The sequence below is a fragment of the Tachysurus fulvidraco genome, chromosome 17, assembly GCF_022655615.1.
Source record: "Tachysurus fulvidraco isolate hzauxx_2018 chromosome 17, HZAU_PFXX_2.0, whole genome shotgun sequence".
NCBI lineage: Eukaryota > Metazoa > Chordata > Actinopteri > Siluriformes > Bagridae > Tachysurus > Tachysurus fulvidraco.
The window spans coordinates 19,382,031-19,401,472 of record NC_062534.1 but is presented as its reverse complement, the minus strand read 5'-3'; the positions used below and the strand labels follow the sequence as shown (position 1 = coordinate 19,401,472).

The window sequence follows — 19,442 nt, the reverse complement described above, 5'->3', positions numbered from 1 at the left end:
ATGTCCTGCCTCATGAACAATGACCTGGACAGTAGTTCACTGGAGGAAGGGTCAGCAAAGTAGCTTGAATCAACTAATCAGAACAAAGAGCTTCACACACAAGTATAGGTAGATAGATAGGCATAACCAGAGTGTGTAGCTAGTAAAGAGTAAATAAAATGTAGGGGACAAATGTAAAAGCAGGAGATTTTAATTGCATGGTTAGTTACACAGTTCACTTTAGTCTGGAACATTACAATCAACGTTATGAGAAGTATTACAATTTTTAACACTTAAAGCTCAAACTGGTCAGTTACTATTTGAACGTCTTAACAGAACAGTAATAGACCTCAGACTCTAACACACTGCAGGACTTACTCAGTGGGTTTAGGCCACCATCATTAGGTTGAAGCTGGAACTGCAGTGTCTAGTTTTTACAGAGTACAAGAACATCAGATGCTACAGAATAGCAGCACACACATGAATTTCTACTTTTAAGAGGTCTCTATACTGGATTCCAACACTTAATTATACAGCATGTGTATACAAATAATTATAAAAGCATGATATTCTCAACTAAAGCATGCCTTAAAAAATAAGACAAGAAAATGTTCATAACTTTATTTCACATTACAATAGAAGTCAGTACTTAAGCTCTTCAATGTCTTCAAACGTTTCAGCTAGTCTTTTTATCATCATCTTCAAGTAGCTCTCGGTCAGCTCTCACTAAATATCCAGTTCATTGTTGAGATGACCTGAAAGGTGCAGAAATGAAAAGACTCCAACATACAAAACAGACTGAAACTTTATAATGGAGCAGATAAAATGGCATAATTTTCATATTGTTATGTATTATGAGCTCTGAAGACATTCCCCTCTCAGCCTCTTACACCAGATCTTAATCAGTATTTACCTTTTAGTGACCAGCATTAAACAGCTTCTTCCTTCCCTCCATACCAGACATGGCCTCCACGTTCTTACGCCAGTCAGTCACCTCTTCTTTCTGATATGGCCAAAGCAGTACAGTGACAAAAATGCATGTAGTGTCTCAACTTTTTTTTAAATATTTAATTATATTGAATGTATTTTTCTGGTTGTTGTTATTGCATGATTTCTATGTCCTCACTGTTTTTGTGAGTGATGCCGTTTCTTTTATGATTACCCTACAATGATTTTGAGCTCTATATTCTGATTGGTCAGAAGGTGTTGAAGATGTTGCTGTTCTCAATTCTCGGCTTTGTGTTAATTGAGTTAACAACAAACTTAGTCGTACACAGGGATTTATGTGGGGGTCACTTCACATAACGTGTGGCTAATAATAAGCAAACTAAAAAAAGTGTTGTTATTTAGCCATAAAACTGTAATTGTTGATATGAGGAAACTTTCTGTACGTAGACCTGTACATAGCATTTATAGAATACGTAGCGTTTATACTGTCAGCACATTTGTAACAATATGTTTTCAAACACAGGACAACCTTCAGAACAGAGGAGTTTCTTTGCTTTCACAGAAACATTCATTCATTTTCTATCGCTTATCCGAACTTCTCGGGTCACGGGGAGCCTGTGCCTATCTCAGGCGTCATTGGGCATCGAGGCAGGATACACCCTGGACGGAGTGCCAACCCTTCTCAGGGCACACACACACTCTAATTCACTTACACACTACGGACAATTTTCCAAAGATGCCAATCAACCTACCATGCATGTCTTTGGACCGGGGGGAGGAAACTGGAGTACCCGGAGGAAACCCCCTAGGCACGGGGAGAACATGCAATCTCCACACACACAAAGCGGAGGTGGGAATCGAACCCCCAACCCTGGAGGTGTGAGGCAAACGGGCTAACTGCTACTGTGCCCCCTTTCACAGAAACATGACTGAGTTTTTGAATTGTTTGCTACAGTATATTAACTTCAAGAGAGAGAGAAAAAGCGAGGCGTCTGGGTGTTCGACTATATTATAATTCTGTAATTCCCGAAACTACTTCGATTTATCTATAAATGGATAAAAAATATGACATTGTCCTTTTGTAATACATTTAAAAATGTAATGGCTACAATGCAAGTAAAAAAAACTGGAGGTTAAAGAATAATCACTCCATGGACTGGAGTAGTTAGTTACTGATTTCCTCACCTCAGTGAAATATTGAATTAAGGCAACATGGGGCTGAAACACAAGACTCTGAGAACATGGGGCAGAATTGGCACTGCTTCTTGGCAGGGCATCAGTGCAGATTAAGCCTATAGTTCTTAGTGATAGACACGAGAGTTAAATGGTCTTACCTTCTCCTCCTCCTTCTTTACTGTCTTCAGATTGGCTTTGAAGTCGATGGACTCTTTGTGTTTGGAACCCAGGAGGACGCTGAGCATAGCCTCAGCTGAGATCTTCACTCTCTTCAGAATAGGCCTCTTCATCTTGCCATTCAACTCGATAACTTTCCGGGTCATTTCTTCGATCTGTCCCAGAAAACACCCTAACTGTGAATTTTTAGGCTATTTTTATTTTAAAATATATCAGCATTATTAAAGTAAACTGATAGATGGAGCCAGTGGACTGCCATCCTGCACTGTTTTCCCATCTGGATATGCTATTATTTTGAAAAATATCTATTTCTCCATTCCAAAATCAAAAAACAGTTCTCAGTTGAGTGCTACGGATTACACGGTCAATACTGAACCAACATGAATATGAATTCCTCTTACTCGTACCTCTTTCTCATTCTTGGACACCTTAACTTCAATATCATAGCGCTCCTCATCAATCACGTCAATCTTGTGATGCAAATCCCTGCAAAGATCCTGAACCAAAAGAAAACAAAGAAACAAACACACACGTGTTTAGGGGGAAAAAAAATTAAACAAGATGATCAACTTTGGAGCTTTACAATGACTGTAGGTTCACCTGCAGTTCCTTCAGAGACAGACCCGAGAGTTTTAAAGGTGGAATCCTCTCACTCAGTGTGACCTCCCTCTCTTTCTTCTTTTCTTCTTTCTCTGCCATAAGCATCTCCTGGGCTACGTTTAGCATCTTGATCTATAAGATTAACAGATTCGGTAAAAACCACAGAGTGTAAACGGACTGTGTGTGTAATTATTTATTCTCACCTTCAGCCCAAGCCGACGTCCTGATGAAATCTTGGACTTCCTCTGAGGGATTCATAAAACACAAAGTCAATATGATATTAAATGTGAGAAAATGTTGCAATAACTTTCCTCCTCATTTACCTGTTTAGTAAAGACTGGTTCTTTATTGCTCAAGTAGATGAAGTATAACAAAAGTGAACCTTCTTTTTCTTACTTACTGAACCAGCCTCCTATTGAGGTTCATGTACACCAAGGCACACGGCCCAGAACCAACGGTGGCTAAGGTTAGCACTTAGGATAGACCTGATTAGATGGATTGAGATGTTGTGATGTTTGTTTTTTTTAGGCTTTGTGCACTGGATAATTCAACTGCTTGATTTTCAAGTCACCAGATTATAAATATAATATCATAATGAGCTCCTATGAGTTTTTCAGCTGAGCGCCTTATGCTAGTTAGCAGTTTTAGTCGCTCAGGAGTTAGTGAATATTACATCCGTTCTTGCATGGCTCCTGACTAAATCTGTGATATTCTTCACCCGTATACGACGAGTTCATGTAGTCAACAACTTCTTTTATACTTTCTTGTTCATGCTGTGAAATTAATCCAGATGACGTTTTTCTGTAGCAGCCGTAAACTCTGGAGTATCCTACCTTTTAACATCAGATGCTCCAACACCGAACGTTCTTAGAGCAATTATTCAGACTTTATTATTATTCTTTAATTTTATACATTTTTATGAATAATTCTGTACTGTTGTTATTGCTGTTTTTGTTGTCATGTAGTAGTTTCTTCCTGTAATTGCTTTATAACACATATTTTATCTTCTGTTGTGTTAAGTCTGCTATAACTAAAGGTATCTCGTCTTGATTTCACATACTTATGCTTCATCCAATGCATCACCTTCCTTCTATCTTTAAGAAGTAATCAGTGCTTTATAAAGATTGCATGTACAAGCATGTCCAGGAGGAATGTTGTTAACACCGCTTCCAAGTCTTTTACACCTGGTCACTTCATGTTATTTCTCTGATAGCTATCTGATCTGTTAAAACTGTTCCATTTACATTAGGCCACATAAATGCGTCTTGGCGAATCGGATATCAATCTGATCTTTCTATTCCCGCCCAATATGCAAATATATTTCACCTCATTTCCCGGGGTAATTGAAATGGACCACGTTTTGGTGTGTGCGGTTGCTACAAAAAACAGCATTTACTGTTTGCTGCATTTTCGCTGGCAGCAGCAGTGGTGCATTTTAAGTATTAAAAGGAGACGCCTGGGTGAAAGATCGGAGCAAACACTGGTGGGAAAACATATTAGTTTCTGGCGCGATGAACGACTCGCAAGTTACCTGCGAGTGACGTACTTCCGTTTGGGAGGAGTATAGCGCTGACGTATGTGGCTTGAACAACCACATGCATTTACACCTGTCCAGTTTCATCTGAAATGCATCCCAGACCACCTCCTGAAGGGGTTTGAGCGATCGGATTTATATCCGTATCGAAACCGTTTCGGAGCGCATTTACACCTGGTCTTTTTACCATCGGATAGATATCGGATCACAGAAAACGCATGAAGTGAACAGGTGTAAAAACCCCCTAACTTCAATCCTTTTTCAGTAATTGATTTCTTTATATTAGAAAAGTGTTTATTCTGGCTTTGCTATGTTTCTTGTAATTGGGGAATTTTTATCTCTTTCTTGGAAAAGTATTAATTTAATGTGATTTATTTTACATTAAGTTGAAAGAGCCTCCATTAAGGTTTTTGTTTTGTTCTGACATGTTTGTGTCTCTGAAAGAGTAACTATAAAAAACAGCTATCGATTTCAATTTTAAACATGTGCATGATATTTTATATGTTGCACCTAATACACACGTTCATTTTCTAAGATTTGCATTATAAAGTTCAATCTTAATCCAGATAGAAACTCATAATATTGACATCATGGATCATTTGCTGTTATTAGAATATTTTAAAACTTACCGGTCTGCGTGAGGAGGAAATAAAGAAAGAAAGCAGGATGTTACTTAAAAGTTAAAACAATTTTGAAAGAAGTTCATATTTGTTTCATTTGTAACATCACTTACGCATCAGCCATTTCTCCTTGTGAGTCCTGTTTCTAAACAAAGCAATAAAAATAGTTTACATAAATAACCTTTTAGTTTTAAATGCATTTGAATGACATTTAAAAAAACATGGTGCTAAAACATCACAAACATTTTTTTTCCATTCAAGCCAATACTAGATTAAATTTCTGTTGTTGTCAAGCACTGTAGCTCATTATGTCATTCAGATGAAAGTAAACGGAAGATAGATAGGTTGCAGTTCTTCTAATATCCAAGTCACAAGTTTTAGATAGAAAAACAAGGAGAGATGAAATTCCACATCAAACAACATTTCTCTAAATTTCACATGTATAGAAAAAATCTGTATGATGATGAAAAAACTCTTTTACCAGATGAGAAATTACACAAACCCTCAAATGTATTACTGTGGATGACAGTGGACTTTATTTTGATATTTAAACTGTTGGGACATTTTATCATTGTCTTTGTCTTCAGTGGAAGACGTCTGCTCCTGCACATAGCACTCTGGAGTTTCAGCATAGTTTAAAATTGGTGTGGATTGCGACCAATTTTCAGTGGCATCTGAATAAGTGAAGAATGACTCGAGCCCATCTCTGTTGTCCAGCAGTGTAAAGATGAACAAGGTTTTAACAAAGAAGTGGCAACAACCTCAGTGCAGCGCTCTCGAGAATTATTCAAAGCATACAGGATTTGGTATCAGACCATGTAAGAATGAAATTAATCCCCAGATAATCCCTGAAATAATGAGACGTACCTTTTTTTTTGAGGAAGAAAATTCAGGCAGTGTGCAAACTGGCTGAAGGTGAATAGAGGAAAATCGTTCAGATTTATAGTTTTTAACGCCCATGTGAGTGCCTCACTAAAATAGACCTCTGCCTGAGACATTCTACTGGTCATTCTGAATAGCTTCCAAACACGATTCACTAAGTTAAGTGGTGTAATAAAACAACTTTTTTTGGACTTGGAACATGCACAGGCAGCAGTTGTTGAGTTTGGACGCCACCTGTTGGTGGTGGGAGATAAAATTAAGTTCATTGAGGTGCACGATGAGGGTTCATACACTGACAAACTCAGCAAGTTACACACATTATGCATACGATGAGAAAATTGTATGATTTAAACACGTTCTGCAGATAGATATCATTGTTAAGTGATAGGAAACTGGTTTGGAAAGACTGAGCAATCAATCCAAAGTGCTGCTCAGTTCTTCAAATTCTTGCTGGACATTTCAGTTTATAACACAGTAATTCAGTGTAAACAAATTGATTATGCAGAACAAAAGATAAAGAGACAAAATCTGGAGTTTAAGTGGCTAACCTGAATGAGATTACATGAAATAACTCCCCAATTAGACTAATTATTCAGAATCGCATGAACTTCCAAGCACCACAGACAAGCAGCTCATGGGGGATCAGAATAAATCACCGAGGTTTATTTAGACGTTTGGAAGCAGGTGGAAACTTTGTCTTATTGTAACATGAGCTCACTGTGTGGACTGTGTCCATGACAGAGGTGTCAAGAATTATCACCAGCCTTTTGACGCTGATTTATTTTTAGTCCTAATGTCCACTGATAACATTTGGACAAATGCAACAAGTCCTTTTACTTAAAAAGGCTTTGTGTTGTGATCTCGTTAAACTATCAAACTGACAGCGGATCCTAGCAGAGGTTTTGTCCTTATGTCACTGGTTCAAATATCAAACAATACAATGTTCATATGCTGTGCTGGCCTAAATCTGACCACGCGGCTCTAATTAGCTTTGGTGTTGTATCAAATAATTCTGTTATAAGGTTTCAGACACAGAAATATACACAGTGTGGTTGATCAGTCATCAACCAGAACACATTTCTGATTCACAATACACATTTGGTTCACTTATCTACACAATTGCTTTATTGTGTTGAATATTTGTTAAAAACATTGTCATTAAACATTATGTCATTGTCATTGACACAAACGTGAAGATCAGACTAGCATGACTCATTAGAGATTCCTGAAAATAGGAAACTATTATTTTTTCTCACCACAAGCCATCCTTGATGTAACAACTTAGCAGTAACATAGATGTAGTAAATTTCACCCTGAAACCCCAATAAATATGTTTATATATTCGATTTGCAATGGGTTTAATCATTTTAGTTTGGACTGGATTTAATTGGTTAGTTAATGCCGATTATTGACAATGGAGTTTGATAGGATAAAAAATGTAACAGACATACAGTATAGGATAACTGTCAATTTTCAGTTTTTCCAGGAAGCTTCAAAAATCAAAATATAACAAGCTTCTTTTCTCACTTACTGTTTTCCAGAAAATTTCAGTGTTATATTTATTACAAAAGCAAATGCTGGGCTCAGTGTTTAAGAAAGCAGTGTACATTGGGGATAAATATAAATACAACACAATTAATTATGTCTAATATTAATCATGAACTTTTGTATAATATTAAAAGCGTTATACAAAAAAGATTGAATTGAATTGAATTGAACTATAAAATGGAGTTAAAGCAGAGATTCAACTCCACTGGTTAGTGATCTATGAGCTGCTGAGCACAATGGTGTTGAGAGACATATTACTATGAAGTTTGAAACTTTGAAAATTGACCTGTTTATTGAGAGAGATTACAGACTAGAAGGTAAGAGAGCTGGACAGACGACAGCGCTAAAGTGCTGCTGTATTGCTCTGTTTAGGTGATGATGAATTCCTGTGTGAAACCAAAGTGAAAATAGACCAACATGTTTACATGATCACATTTTAACTATAAATATTGACAATCGAGTCAATTTATACAGCCATGTGAATAAATGATCACAGAAGTGATTAACATCAGTGTTGATTTGCTCTTTTTATTTATTACGATGCTGAAACATAGCAGTACAGGTTTTATTGTCAAGCGGCGAACAGTTTCTTTCTGCCCTCCATACCAGACATGGCCTCCACATTTTTACGCCAATCAGTTACCTCCTCTTTCTAAAAGAGAAAAAAGAATGCAAAGGAAAGAATACTTGAAACCAGACAGAAATGAATCATAACATCTACACTTTCCAACACAAATATGGTCAAAGGATACAGGCCATTTGATGTCTACTGTTTTGTGAGTAACAATCCTCTCTCTGACTGACTAGCGTTCAGTGATAATGATAATTCAAATGATCATTTTTATTCTTCTGTTTTCTGAGGAGGGGGGCACAGTGGCTTAGTGGTTAGCACGTTCGCCTCACACCTCCATGGTTGGGGGTTCGATTCCCGCCTCTGCCTTGTGTGTGTGGAGTTTGCATGTTCTCCCCGTGCCTTGGGGTTCCCTCCGGGTACTCCGGTTTCCTCCCCCGGTCCAAAGACATTCATGGTAGGTTGATTGGCATCTCTGGAAAATTGTCCGTAGTGTGTGAGTGTGTGAGTGAATGACAGTGTGTGTGTGCCCTGTGATGGGTTGGCACTCTGTCCAGGGTGTATCCTGCCTCGATGCCCGATGACACCTGAGGCTCCCCGTGACTCGAGAAGTTTGGATAAACGGTAGAAAATGAATGAATGACTGAATGAATGTTTTCTGAGGATTTTGTCAGGAGGGACCTGGAGAGTGCTCCAGTAAGGATTGATTTATTTATTTAGTTAGTTAGTTAGTTAGTTAGTTAGTTAGTTAGTTAGTTCTTTTAGATGATTTCATTTGACATTTGCTTTTTATATAACTTAATTAATTTCCCTCAGAAATTTTGCACATAGATCTACAGTATATATTAAGTATAAAGTATATGTAGTACCATTTTGACCAAATAGTCAGTAAAAATCCCAAAGGTTTAGTAAATCATCTTCTAAAATTATTAGATTATTAGGTGTGTTATTCAGAATCTCGTATTGCACTTACTTTTTTATATTGTTATATCACCATTTTCCTGCAGTTTACCTTTTCTTCCTCTTTCTTGACTGTTTTGAGGTTGGCCTTAAAGTCCACAGACTCCCTGACTTTGGCTCCCAGAAGAGCACCAAGCATAGCATCAGCTGAAATCTTTACCCTCTTCAGGGCAGGTCTCTTCATCTTCCCTTTGAGTTTGGAGATTTTATGGGACAGCTCTGCAATCTGAAGCCAATTTTTTTTTTTTAACAAGAAAATGTAAGCATGTTGATTACATGAATAATGTGCTACTAAAGAACATGAAAAGTTCGGATGTGTGATTCAACTCTTTATAATACTTTGTACCTCTTTGTCATTTTTGCCCACTTTGACTTAAATGTCATATCGCTCTTCATCTATCATGTCAGTCTTTTGAAGGATTTCTCTACATAGTGCCTGAGGACCAATCACAAATAAATACATGATTTTGTCATTAAGCTTAGACAATGGACTATATTTAAGAAAAATATATATTATCGGCCATTTTATAATAACTGTACATATTGTCAGGGATCAGCCCGGACTTTCGGCCATGTGTGTTTGTTATTGTTCCTCGTCACGTGTCTGCCCCGCCTTCGTCTGCTCCTCCCTGTCTCCACACCTGTTCCTCATTGTGTAATCATTGTCTGTTGTATAAATGTGAGGATTCATTAGTTACGTTTGGTTACCTGTGGTTATGTTTAGTCATTGTTAGGTCTTGTCATTTGTATTATTTTAGTCCTCGTCATTTTATTGTATTTGTCTTTATTAAACCCCATTCCTTTGAAGCTATCCTGTGTACGGGTCCGTCTCCTTCCTTCCCTGGTTGTGACACGTATTATTTATTATAACTTTTTGATCATTTATAATTACATAAAATGATTTGTAACATCTGTGAAACATCTGCAATAACATTAAGTGTCAGTGAGTCTTATTAGAGTCTAAGATTAAATACACAGCTTGTCATGTTGCCAAGAAACCACAAAGAGGTCTAGAGTTCTCTTTCCTGGAGACTTTCCCATAATGGAAAACCTACAGACGATTACAAAGCACTGGTACTGGAGACTCCTTCCATCCGTCTGATTTTCCTTGCAGCCAGAATTAACATTAAAGAAAATGAAAATTCTTTATGGAGGCAGACAAACAGGATATCTTAAATCATTTTCAAACATCAGCAAGAATCTTAAACATCTTTATTTACCTAAAATACATTTACACATAAAATAAGTGTTTTTTTTGATGATTAGTCCAAGGATAGAAAAACTGTCGTACGATTGATCCTCAAACCCAACCTGTAGCTCCTGTAACAACAATCCTGAGAGTTGCAGAGGGGGAATTCTCTCACTCAGGACTCTTTCTCTCTCACTCTGTTTCCCTTCCTTCTCAGCAGCGAGAAGTGAACTTGCTTTCTTTAGTATTTTAGTCTGAAAAGAGAAGCAGCTCTTAGTATCACTGCGAATTTTACTGCAACATCTTTTCTGTCAGTTTGTTCAAAGATGCAACAGTGGGAAATTCTTGGCATTTCTGGAAGTAAGGAATGTAAAGACAAACCTTCAGGAACAACCTTCAGGAAGCCGAAGTCTTGGGTTTCTGTTTCTAAAAATATGGTAATACGGTATCATTGTTGAACCTGCACAGACTCTTATTAGTAAAATATATTAATCACTTAAACTTCTGCCATATTATTCGATTAGTATTCAGTAACTACTACAATTACTACACTAGTAACAATTCAGTAGATGTAGATCATTTAATAGAAAAAAATTAATAGAAAGGAATGAAAAACATTTTAGGGAGTTTAATGAGTTTAATGAGTTTATTTTCTTTTCTCTTTGTGCTAATTAAAGAATATTAGTTGTCTTATTAGTATTAGTAATAGTAATTGAATAAATAAAGTATTACTAGTGGACTTAACATACTAATACTTCATTCTTCACTGCTTTTGTATTCAACTGAAGTCTCTTAGCAATTGGTTTTTCTCACTTACCGGTCTTGAGATGTAGATTAAGGTGAGGAAAAATAAAAGAACCTGATCAAATGTCGATCAAAAATTAATGACACACGTGAGGAAAAATTTGACATAACTGAAAGGTACTTACGCCTCAGACATGATGACTTTTCCTGTTAAAAAGATATGTAAAAATTTTGTGTGACTAAGCAGTAATCATTTCTAATGGAATTTAAAAAGAATTTTAAGGTTGTGTCCAAGTCATTTGTTATCTTTTCCAAGCAAAAATTCCCTTCTATGACTTCTATACAAGAGATATATCCTTCCATCTCCAAGTAAGAATTTTGAAATTGAAATTTACTCAAAGTTTTGTTAACTTGGCAAAGCATTTACATGAGACCTCTACAAGCTCAGATTCTACTGGTCAAATAATTTCATACACCAAACTTGATTCTTACTCATTAAATAATTCAATAAAGTTGTGGAATCATACCTGATGTGTGCAGGAAAAGCCCAAGAGAGTGAGCAGTGTGTGACAATGCAACAATGAGACAATGCCGGTTCAGATTTTACGGCTTCAGTGGCCCCTTGTGAGTAGAGATCTAAAATAGACTAGACCCCTTGAAGCTCCCTTCACGTAGCCTGCCCACCACCTCGGACTTTCTCATTGTTTGACCTTACAAGGGGTGAAGCCTGCCAGAATGAATATGCGATTCAACCATACAAATCACAACCTCTGCCTTAAACTTGCATTGGATTTCTGAGTTTGATTTGATGAATGTAAATAGTGTCTTAGTGAAACAACATACAGTATGGCACGCCAAACCCTTATATATTTTAGTATATTAAATAATTCTATATTTCAGTAGCTAAACATCAACATTGGATGGAAACAAACACACACACGGATATTTCTTTAAAACATTGCATCATATTTAATTGTGGAATGCCGTTACACTGCAAGTTGCATTTCCAAGTGACTAGAAAAAATTGCAGAATCTGCCATCATACAACATAACATGGTTTACACCATAAAAGTTCAATCACAGTTCATCCATCTCTAGTCAGATTTTTTTTTACCTGTGGGTCAGATCAACGCACACAGTGTATTTCTATGCAAAACACAAAGATGAGAATGTATGAAGGATAGTTAGATGCTGACAACAGCCAGGTTTGACACAAGGCTCAGTGAGGTCTGAAACTCAACACAACTTTGGGACACAAACAGTTTATCTACAGTCATGAAACCATGGAAGGTCACAAATAAAGAAAAATGAATATTTTGTTTTTTTCCATTTCAACAAAGATGTCCTCTTCTCTTGTGGCTCCATGTTATCGATTATGTCATCTATTGGTTATGCATTTGTAATTAATTATTGCTGTTTAATTATGACAGAATGTTACACACAATGTTTCCAGCTGACTATTCTGCATCTAAACCTTTTATTGACCGGCATTAAAGATCTTCTTTCTGCCTTCCATACCAGACATGGCCTCAACGTTCTTACGCCAGTCAGTCACCTCTTCCTTCTGTGGAACAAAAACACTTCATGAGAAATGCATGCTCATGATTGCGATGTCCTGATGTAGCGTCACCATGAAGCTTACCTTCTCATCCTCTTTCTTCACTGTCTTCAGGTTGGCTTTAAAGTCTGCCTTCGATGACATTTTGGATTCAGTCAGAGCACCCAGCATAGCATCAGCAGATTTCTTTACCCTCTTCAGTTTGGTTCTGTTCATGGTGCCCTTTATCTCTCCAATCTTCTGTGTCAGTGATTGAATCTGCAGTAAAACAACATTTGTGTAACTGAAGATCTAAACCTCATTAATACAAATCCCACCAGATGTTTCATTATTTCAGAACTACTTTAAATTATTTATTCATTACAGTGACTATATTAGGAACAGTGTGTAGTTAGAAGAGTGGAGATGTGTGTGTTTAGACCCACTGAGTGTATCCTAGGATATTAAAGGGTTAATTATATTTTTGAATGAATGATCTAATTGCCTAGCACATCTGTGTTCTTTTCAGTATTGCTGCTACATGTTAGTTTTCTTCATTGTAAATCCCACAATGTCAGGATTTTACAGTCAGTGTCTGCAAGAATGTCAGTGACGTTCATCAGACATGTAATGTGTAATATATATATATATATATATATATATATATATATATATATATATATATATATATATATATATATATATATATATATATATATATATTGTCAGGACTCAGCCTGGACTGTGGGCCATGTGCCTTTGTTTACATTCCTTGTCACGTGTCTGCCCCTCCCTGTCTCCACACCTGTTCCTAATCGTGTCTCATTGTCTTTTGTATTTAACTGTGCCGCGTTGCCTCGTGCAGCGCGGAATCAACTGTTGTCTTTGTCTGGTCTAGTCTGTGTTATGTTTCATGTTTTTCGTTATTAAACCCTGTTATTTTTGCCATCCTGCATTTGGGTCCCTTTTATCCAGCGTTCGTGGCATATACTCATATACTCCTTATGAATAAAAACTTGAATTAAATATAGGAATTGTAAACAATAAAATGTCAAAAATGCAAACACTCCAAAATTTCATAACATAACAGACCAGAATTTCATATATATATATATATATATATATATATATATATATATATATATATATATATATATATATATATATAGGGTTTTTTTTACTATGAAAGTGCAGCTTTATTCAAAATTTGTGTTGCATCTTTTGTAGATTTTTTTTTTTTGCTACTTTTTTGCAGAAAACTACTAGATGAAATTGCAAGCACAGGATTCTTCTTTTAAACTCCTGTAACTGAAGACACATGTAATTACTTTATATGATAGCTGTAATCATGTTTGAATCAAAGAAGGATTTGGTTGAATGCATGCTGTGATGACATCACTCGACATATCATGGCCCAAATCTGTTCATTTAAAAAAATCGTAAGATTGTGAATGAATTTGATCAGGCAAAATCCATGATATTTGAGTTAACACAAAATAATGAGAAACTAAACAGAAATGTATTAGCACTGAATACAATGAAGCCCAACGTACTATAAATATGTGCACCTATATTCATTAGTCTTCTGCACTGATGTCTGGTGGTGAATTTAAATGAAGGCTAAAATCTAATATAGATCAACAGCTTGACAGTGAAATTATTAGTATTAATATTAATAATATATTATTATTATTTGAGCAATATATTATATCACAAAATTTTATCGAAGGTTTTATTAGAATGATTTAGAGCACAAGCAGTTAAATTCATGATTTCAAGTGATCTGAATCTGCACATGCATTGATTTTCTTAGAATACTAAAAATGGTAAAAACAAAACAAGGTATTTCTTTAGTACAAATAAAAAAAAAGAATAAACTTTTGATTTTTTAATTTTTTTTTGGGGGGGGGGGATAAAGGGATTATAATAAAAATGGACTAAATAATCCACATTCATTCCTCCCATGACTATATCACTCATGTGTGCTTTTCATGCACTATTTATGGCTTGTGTAAAATATCACCCCAACTGATCAGAATTAAGTTAGGAAGTTTCACTTAGTGTTATCGCCTGATACGTCTGTCACTGACAGGCTTCATAAATCTAAAGTCTGGGCTGGGTGTATTGTCATTGTGTACCACTCTGTGTATATTGTTTTATTTTGGTGGTGCTGTTGCGTTAGATTGACAAAAATCCAAAATAATCCATTTTAAGACAATATGGAACATTATGCTGGTGTCTTTCTATTTTTGAAAGACAAAGGGGTTTAGTCTTGCTAGGAAATTTTTATTAGTGCTGAAATGTGAGCACAATACAGTACCTCTGTTTCATTTTTGGCCACTTTAACTTCAAGGTCATATCGCGCTTCATCAGCGGTGTCTATCTTGCGGTGGAGTTCTTTGCAGAGCTCCTGTGATGAAATTTTTGAAAAATTATTATCTTACAGAGGTCCATCTCATACACTACTCACAGCAGTGCGATTTACTGTGTACCTGCAGCTCCTGTCCAGACAGTCCAGAGAGTTTGAGAGGTGGGACTCTCTCGTTCAGGGTACTTTCCCTATCACGCTTGTTCTGCTCTTTCTCAGCTACAAGCATAGATGCTGCCTTCTTTAGCAGCTTGCCCTTTTGAGGAAGGATTCAAAAATGAGACAGTGGAACTGAACAAACATAACTCCACTAGACCAGGCAGGCTGAATTCTCGATTCTGATTGGTCATATAGCTCTTGATTAACCTTCTATTACAGCATCACTAAATAATAATAATAATTGTAACAATAATAATAAATGTAAACAATACTAAATGAAACAACATTAAATGTTACTATAAATGTATAAAAAGCATCATGCACCATTCGCTAATGTTAAGAAGTTACTAGTTGACAATTTGCTGGGGTATAAAAGGAATAAAACTCTTTATGAAGTATTGGTATATATTGAAAACCAATTTAACAGCATGTGCAACCCATCAAGTTTTATTCCTGATGTAATATAAGAATGGGGCTCACTTTTAGTTGTAGCCGGCGTGTGGCCGTGATTTTGTTCTTTTTCTGAAAGTGAAAAAAAAGTATATTACTGAAAATGAAACATAACTAAATTTCATTATTAAACTTCCAGCTGAATTACTATCCTATCATGAAGAACCGATGAACTGCAGTTCAACTAATACAAAATGCATAAAATGCAGCTATGAGAGAAATTACATGTAAAATTGGATCCACAATTCAAGGGGTCCTGGGAGTTAAAGGGCTTAAAAGCCATTTTAAGAGTTGAATTGCATTGTATATTGTGAAAAAACAGTGAGTAAAAAAAGTATGGTTCAACTTACCGGTCTGTGTTGTTAAATAAAGGAGAAGAAAAAAACACAGTAAATACACATTAATTGAATAAACCTCTCTTTGATTAACAATCATTATATTGTACTATTATATAAACAGCAAGAGGTTGTCACATTACCCTTCCGACATGGTTCTCTTTGTGCCCTTTAAAAAAAAGGAAAGCACAGTGTTACTGATGCTAAATAGATACAAAAATAAATAATTAATTAATTCAGTCCTGACATAGTTGGGAAGTATGTCCGACTCGCTCAGTAATCATTTGGAAACCTTTCCTTACACCGATGCCTTTATCTGAATTCCAACAGACTGAATATAGATCTGTAATTTAGTACATGATGTTCTTCGTCCTGTTCTGTGTATTTGTACACGTTATATCGTAGCTGCTTAATTGAAGGCCAGGTGGTGCTATAAGTGCTCCTGGCTATATTTGAACATTGCTACCGTTCCTTTCTCTCTCCCAGATACGCAGCAGCTGCAGCCTTGAAGCTGCCTGATGGCAACCAGGGCTCCCATAAAATCTTGGCCAGGTCTGAAATCTTCATTGAGGCAACCACATAACAGCATACACGCCTGTCTTTATTTTGTCTTTGTCACCCAAGAAGGTTGTCATACAAGGCTTTTTTTGTTTTTTGTTTTAAATAGTCCAACACAAGTCTTGCTTAATCTTGGTCAGGCATATAGGAGAAAATGGCCCCGTGCCAACACCTTTCATTCAGTGAGTGACATTTATGTGATTATTCCAGCACATAAAATCAGAGCTTTAAGGTGACTCCTCAAGGTCTCCTGTTGACACTCGTCCAAAGCAGCACTGGGTCAGAGGTCAAGCATTCATTTTGTTTAATTTCAATTCAATATTATTTCTATAGTGCTTTTAACAATGGACATTTACAGAAATAGATGAATCCTGGATATGCAAGCAAACCTGGGATTTCATTATATATAAATATATATACATGTATTTAAGAGTTCATTAGTTGATTAGATGAATGGCGTTTGTTGAGCGCATGGATATTGCATTATTTCGTATATATATATATATATATATATATATATATATATATATATATATATATATATATATATATATATATATATTAGTTTTTTTGTTTTGTTTTTTTGTCTATGAAAGCTTTTTTCAAAATTTGTGTTGCATCTTGTAGATTTTTTTTTTGTGCTACTTTTTTTTGCAGAAAACTACTAGATGAAATTGCAAGATATATCTTATTCTTTTAGATATATTCTTATTCTGCATCTTATATGGATTAACTGCACTCTGTGATCACATTTATTTTTTTCCCATGAGTGTGTATTTCCTTTTTAGTTTTCTCATTTCCATTTGACAACAGTTCTTTTTCAGTTCAATTTACGCTTCACATTAAGCACATGTGTGGATCTATAATTACATCCCTGAATTCAGGATTGCTGGCTAGCACCGAAAAAACTACCTTTAGAATTGCATAAAACATTTTGTTTAAAAATGAGCCTCAGCAGTTTGATCAGATCTAATGTGTTCTTTACAATACTTGTACAACTGATACATATACTCTTAGAAAAACAGGAACTGTAATTTTCTTTGTCATTTCCTTAATAATACTTTTTCCTTTATTATGTATTTTTTATCTAAGAAGGAGCATGGATGGTTAAGTAAATTTGTTTTTATAATTACACTTATAGAGTAAAGATTTCAGTCATCCTTGAAATCCAGTTATCTACACTGCATATGTAAATACATACTGGTACAATCCCAGCAACAGTGAACAATCCAGCTTAGTACTTTAATTTCTGAGACTGTGAGGTTTCAAGACAAATTATATTATCCACCAAAAGTCTTCGAATTTTTTGTAAGTTCAGTCACTTAGTCACAATCAACAGGCAGCTAATATTATTTGACAACATGTCTACCTCATTAGCTAAGTCATGATCCAAACCTACCTTGATGTAGACGAGAGAGAGGGAGATTGAGCTGGATGGTCGGGCCAGAGAAGAAAAGGCATTTTATGATTTTTGGATGAGAGATTTATGATTTGAATGTTGTCTTGTGAATGGCTCACCAAAATAGAGCACCTAAATAATTTCTGTTATGCGTTTGTGTCCCTTTCACGTAGCATGTGTCCTTCATCTCTGACTCCTCCATTTAGTGTGGCATTCATATGGGACACTAAAACACACACACAAACACACAAAGACTAGGGCATCTGTGGTATTTAACTCCAGGATGTACATAAAAATCATAAATGTTTAAAAAGAAGGCCATCCTTGTATACATCCACTGTTTAACATTTTGTAAACATTCAAGCAGATAAGATCGAATCATATACTGTAACTATATATATTGTTATCGTAGCACAAATACATGTCAATACTTAGCAGTCGTTATCACCAGAGTTTGTAAATTGAATGACCTCCTTGTAAATACTGAGGAATTAAGAGGTGACCATTATGATCAGCCTCTGAAGACCATAAATTCTGATGGTATTCAGCTGGATTGTGCCCCGCATAGCTGTAAAAATGGGGGTGAGGGCAAGATATAGCTCAAGGACCCTTATCTGCTCACTTGTGGACTTTAACATGAATTGAGAGCATATTTGTTAATTATTCTGTAAATAAGTTATCTCAAAACTCAAAACAATTACCATACAATTACTCAATCACTCACTGACCACTGATGATGTGACAAGGATGTGTCAGCGAAAGGACTTAATATAAATTAGTCCCAAATTACATGAAATCTGAGAGGCATGATCCATGTGTAAATTAATAGGCTGCTTAACTACAGTCTGGCAGTCTGGTCTAGAAAGAAATCAGCCCCAGCTTTTACTTCATACCATTTGGTAAGTTTGTACTTACAATCATTGCTGGTGTTGTTCTTGGTTCCACAAAGGTAATTTTTTTTATATATATTTGTCCCTCTGTAATGTTTCAGTCAGCCAACATCATATCTTCCTTCATATCTTGCTCTCAAACTAGCTTCTGACCATAGCCAGTGCCTAAATTTCCTGACTTAGTACAGTATGACAGTATGCAAGTTTTTAAAATCCCCTGTATCTTCTCAAGATTCAAGATAGAACAAATACTACATGTATGATCCACATTAGTGTAATTGGTGAACCTACTATCAATTGTAAGATGTGTATCATGTGTATATGTGTAGAAGTATTTATCTAGATGAACATTGCAGTCCTTATCTGTAGACAGGAAGTGCAATGTGTAATAATCTTATAGTGAGCATTAGCGTGAGTGACAGTATGAGATGATGAGGCTTCTCAGAGCTTCTTATGCAATACTGCAGACTTTAATCCAGGCATGTCCAACCATTTTTCCTCTGAGAGCTACTTTGACAAAAATAATATGGCCAATAGCTATATGTGTTATATAATTAGTAACATTTATTTACATAGCTTATTGCCATGAACCAAACCAAACAAGCTATTTTTGTGTTAACTTTAAAAAGGACAATATTGAGCAGTCATATTTTGCAATAAATCATTTTAAATTCAAATAAGCAGCTTGTTAATTGTTGAGTCAAGTTAATTGATTTAACACAACGGGTTTGCTGACTAGACTTACTGGTTATTATTGTCAGATTTCATTCATTCACATGGATTCTGTATTTTTATCAGCAAATTGTTACTTTCAGGTC

General features: G+C 35.8%; 3 protein-coding genes across 4 annotated transcripts; all 3 read right to left on the bottom strand.

Moving 5' to 3' along the window:
* Positions 1–174: 174 nt before the first annotated feature.
* Positions 175–6,037, bottom strand: LOC113635613 (troponin I, slow skeletal muscle-like). Of its 2 annotated transcripts, none has more exons than XM_047802599.1 (9): positions 5,902–6,037; positions 5,148–5,179; positions 5,044–5,047; positions 3,084–3,125; positions 2,881–3,012; positions 2,688–2,777; positions 2,262–2,435; positions 893–982; positions 175–734 (listed from the first exon to the last, which is right to left on the bottom strand). In XM_047802599.1, exons 1-8 carry the CDS (start codon positions 5,992–5,994, stop codon positions 896–898), a joined length of 654 nt encoding a protein of 217 aa, XP_047658555.1. In that variant the 5' UTR covers positions 5,995–6,037; the 3' UTR covers positions 175–734; positions 893–895. The 2 variants fall into 2 exon arrangements, with proteins under 2 accessions (XP_047658555.1, XP_047658556.1); XM_047802600.1 differs by having other exon boundaries at positions 5,148–5,181; positions 5,905–5,963.
* Positions 6,038–7,882: 1,845 nt separating this feature from the next.
* On the bottom strand, positions 7,883–11,124 carry LOC113635979 (troponin I, slow skeletal muscle-like). Its single transcript, XM_047802631.1, is given in 7 exon segments — positions 7,883–8,116; positions 9,048–9,221; positions 9,342–9,431; positions 10,307–10,438; positions 10,566–10,610; positions 11,002–11,005; positions 11,114–11,124. Coding segments are annotated over 7 exon segments (537 nt in total). The 3' UTR covers positions 7,883–8,035.
* A 755-nt stretch (positions 11,125–11,879) lies between these two features.
* Positions 11,880–17,820, bottom strand: LOC113635978 (troponin I, slow skeletal muscle-like). The gene is made up of 8 exons (XM_027135798.2): positions 17,735–17,820; positions 15,921–15,946; positions 15,793–15,796; positions 15,473–15,514; positions 14,958–15,089; positions 14,786–14,875; positions 12,571–12,744; positions 11,880–12,492 (listed from the first exon to the last, which is right to left on the bottom strand). The coding sequence occupies exons 2-8, from the start codon at positions 15,929–15,931 to the stop codon at positions 12,406–12,408; spliced, it is 540 nt and encodes a 179-aa protein (XP_026991599.1). The 5' UTR covers positions 15,932–15,946; positions 17,735–17,820; the 3' UTR covers positions 11,880–12,405.
* Between the last annotated feature and the right edge of the window lie 1,622 nt (positions 17,821–19,442).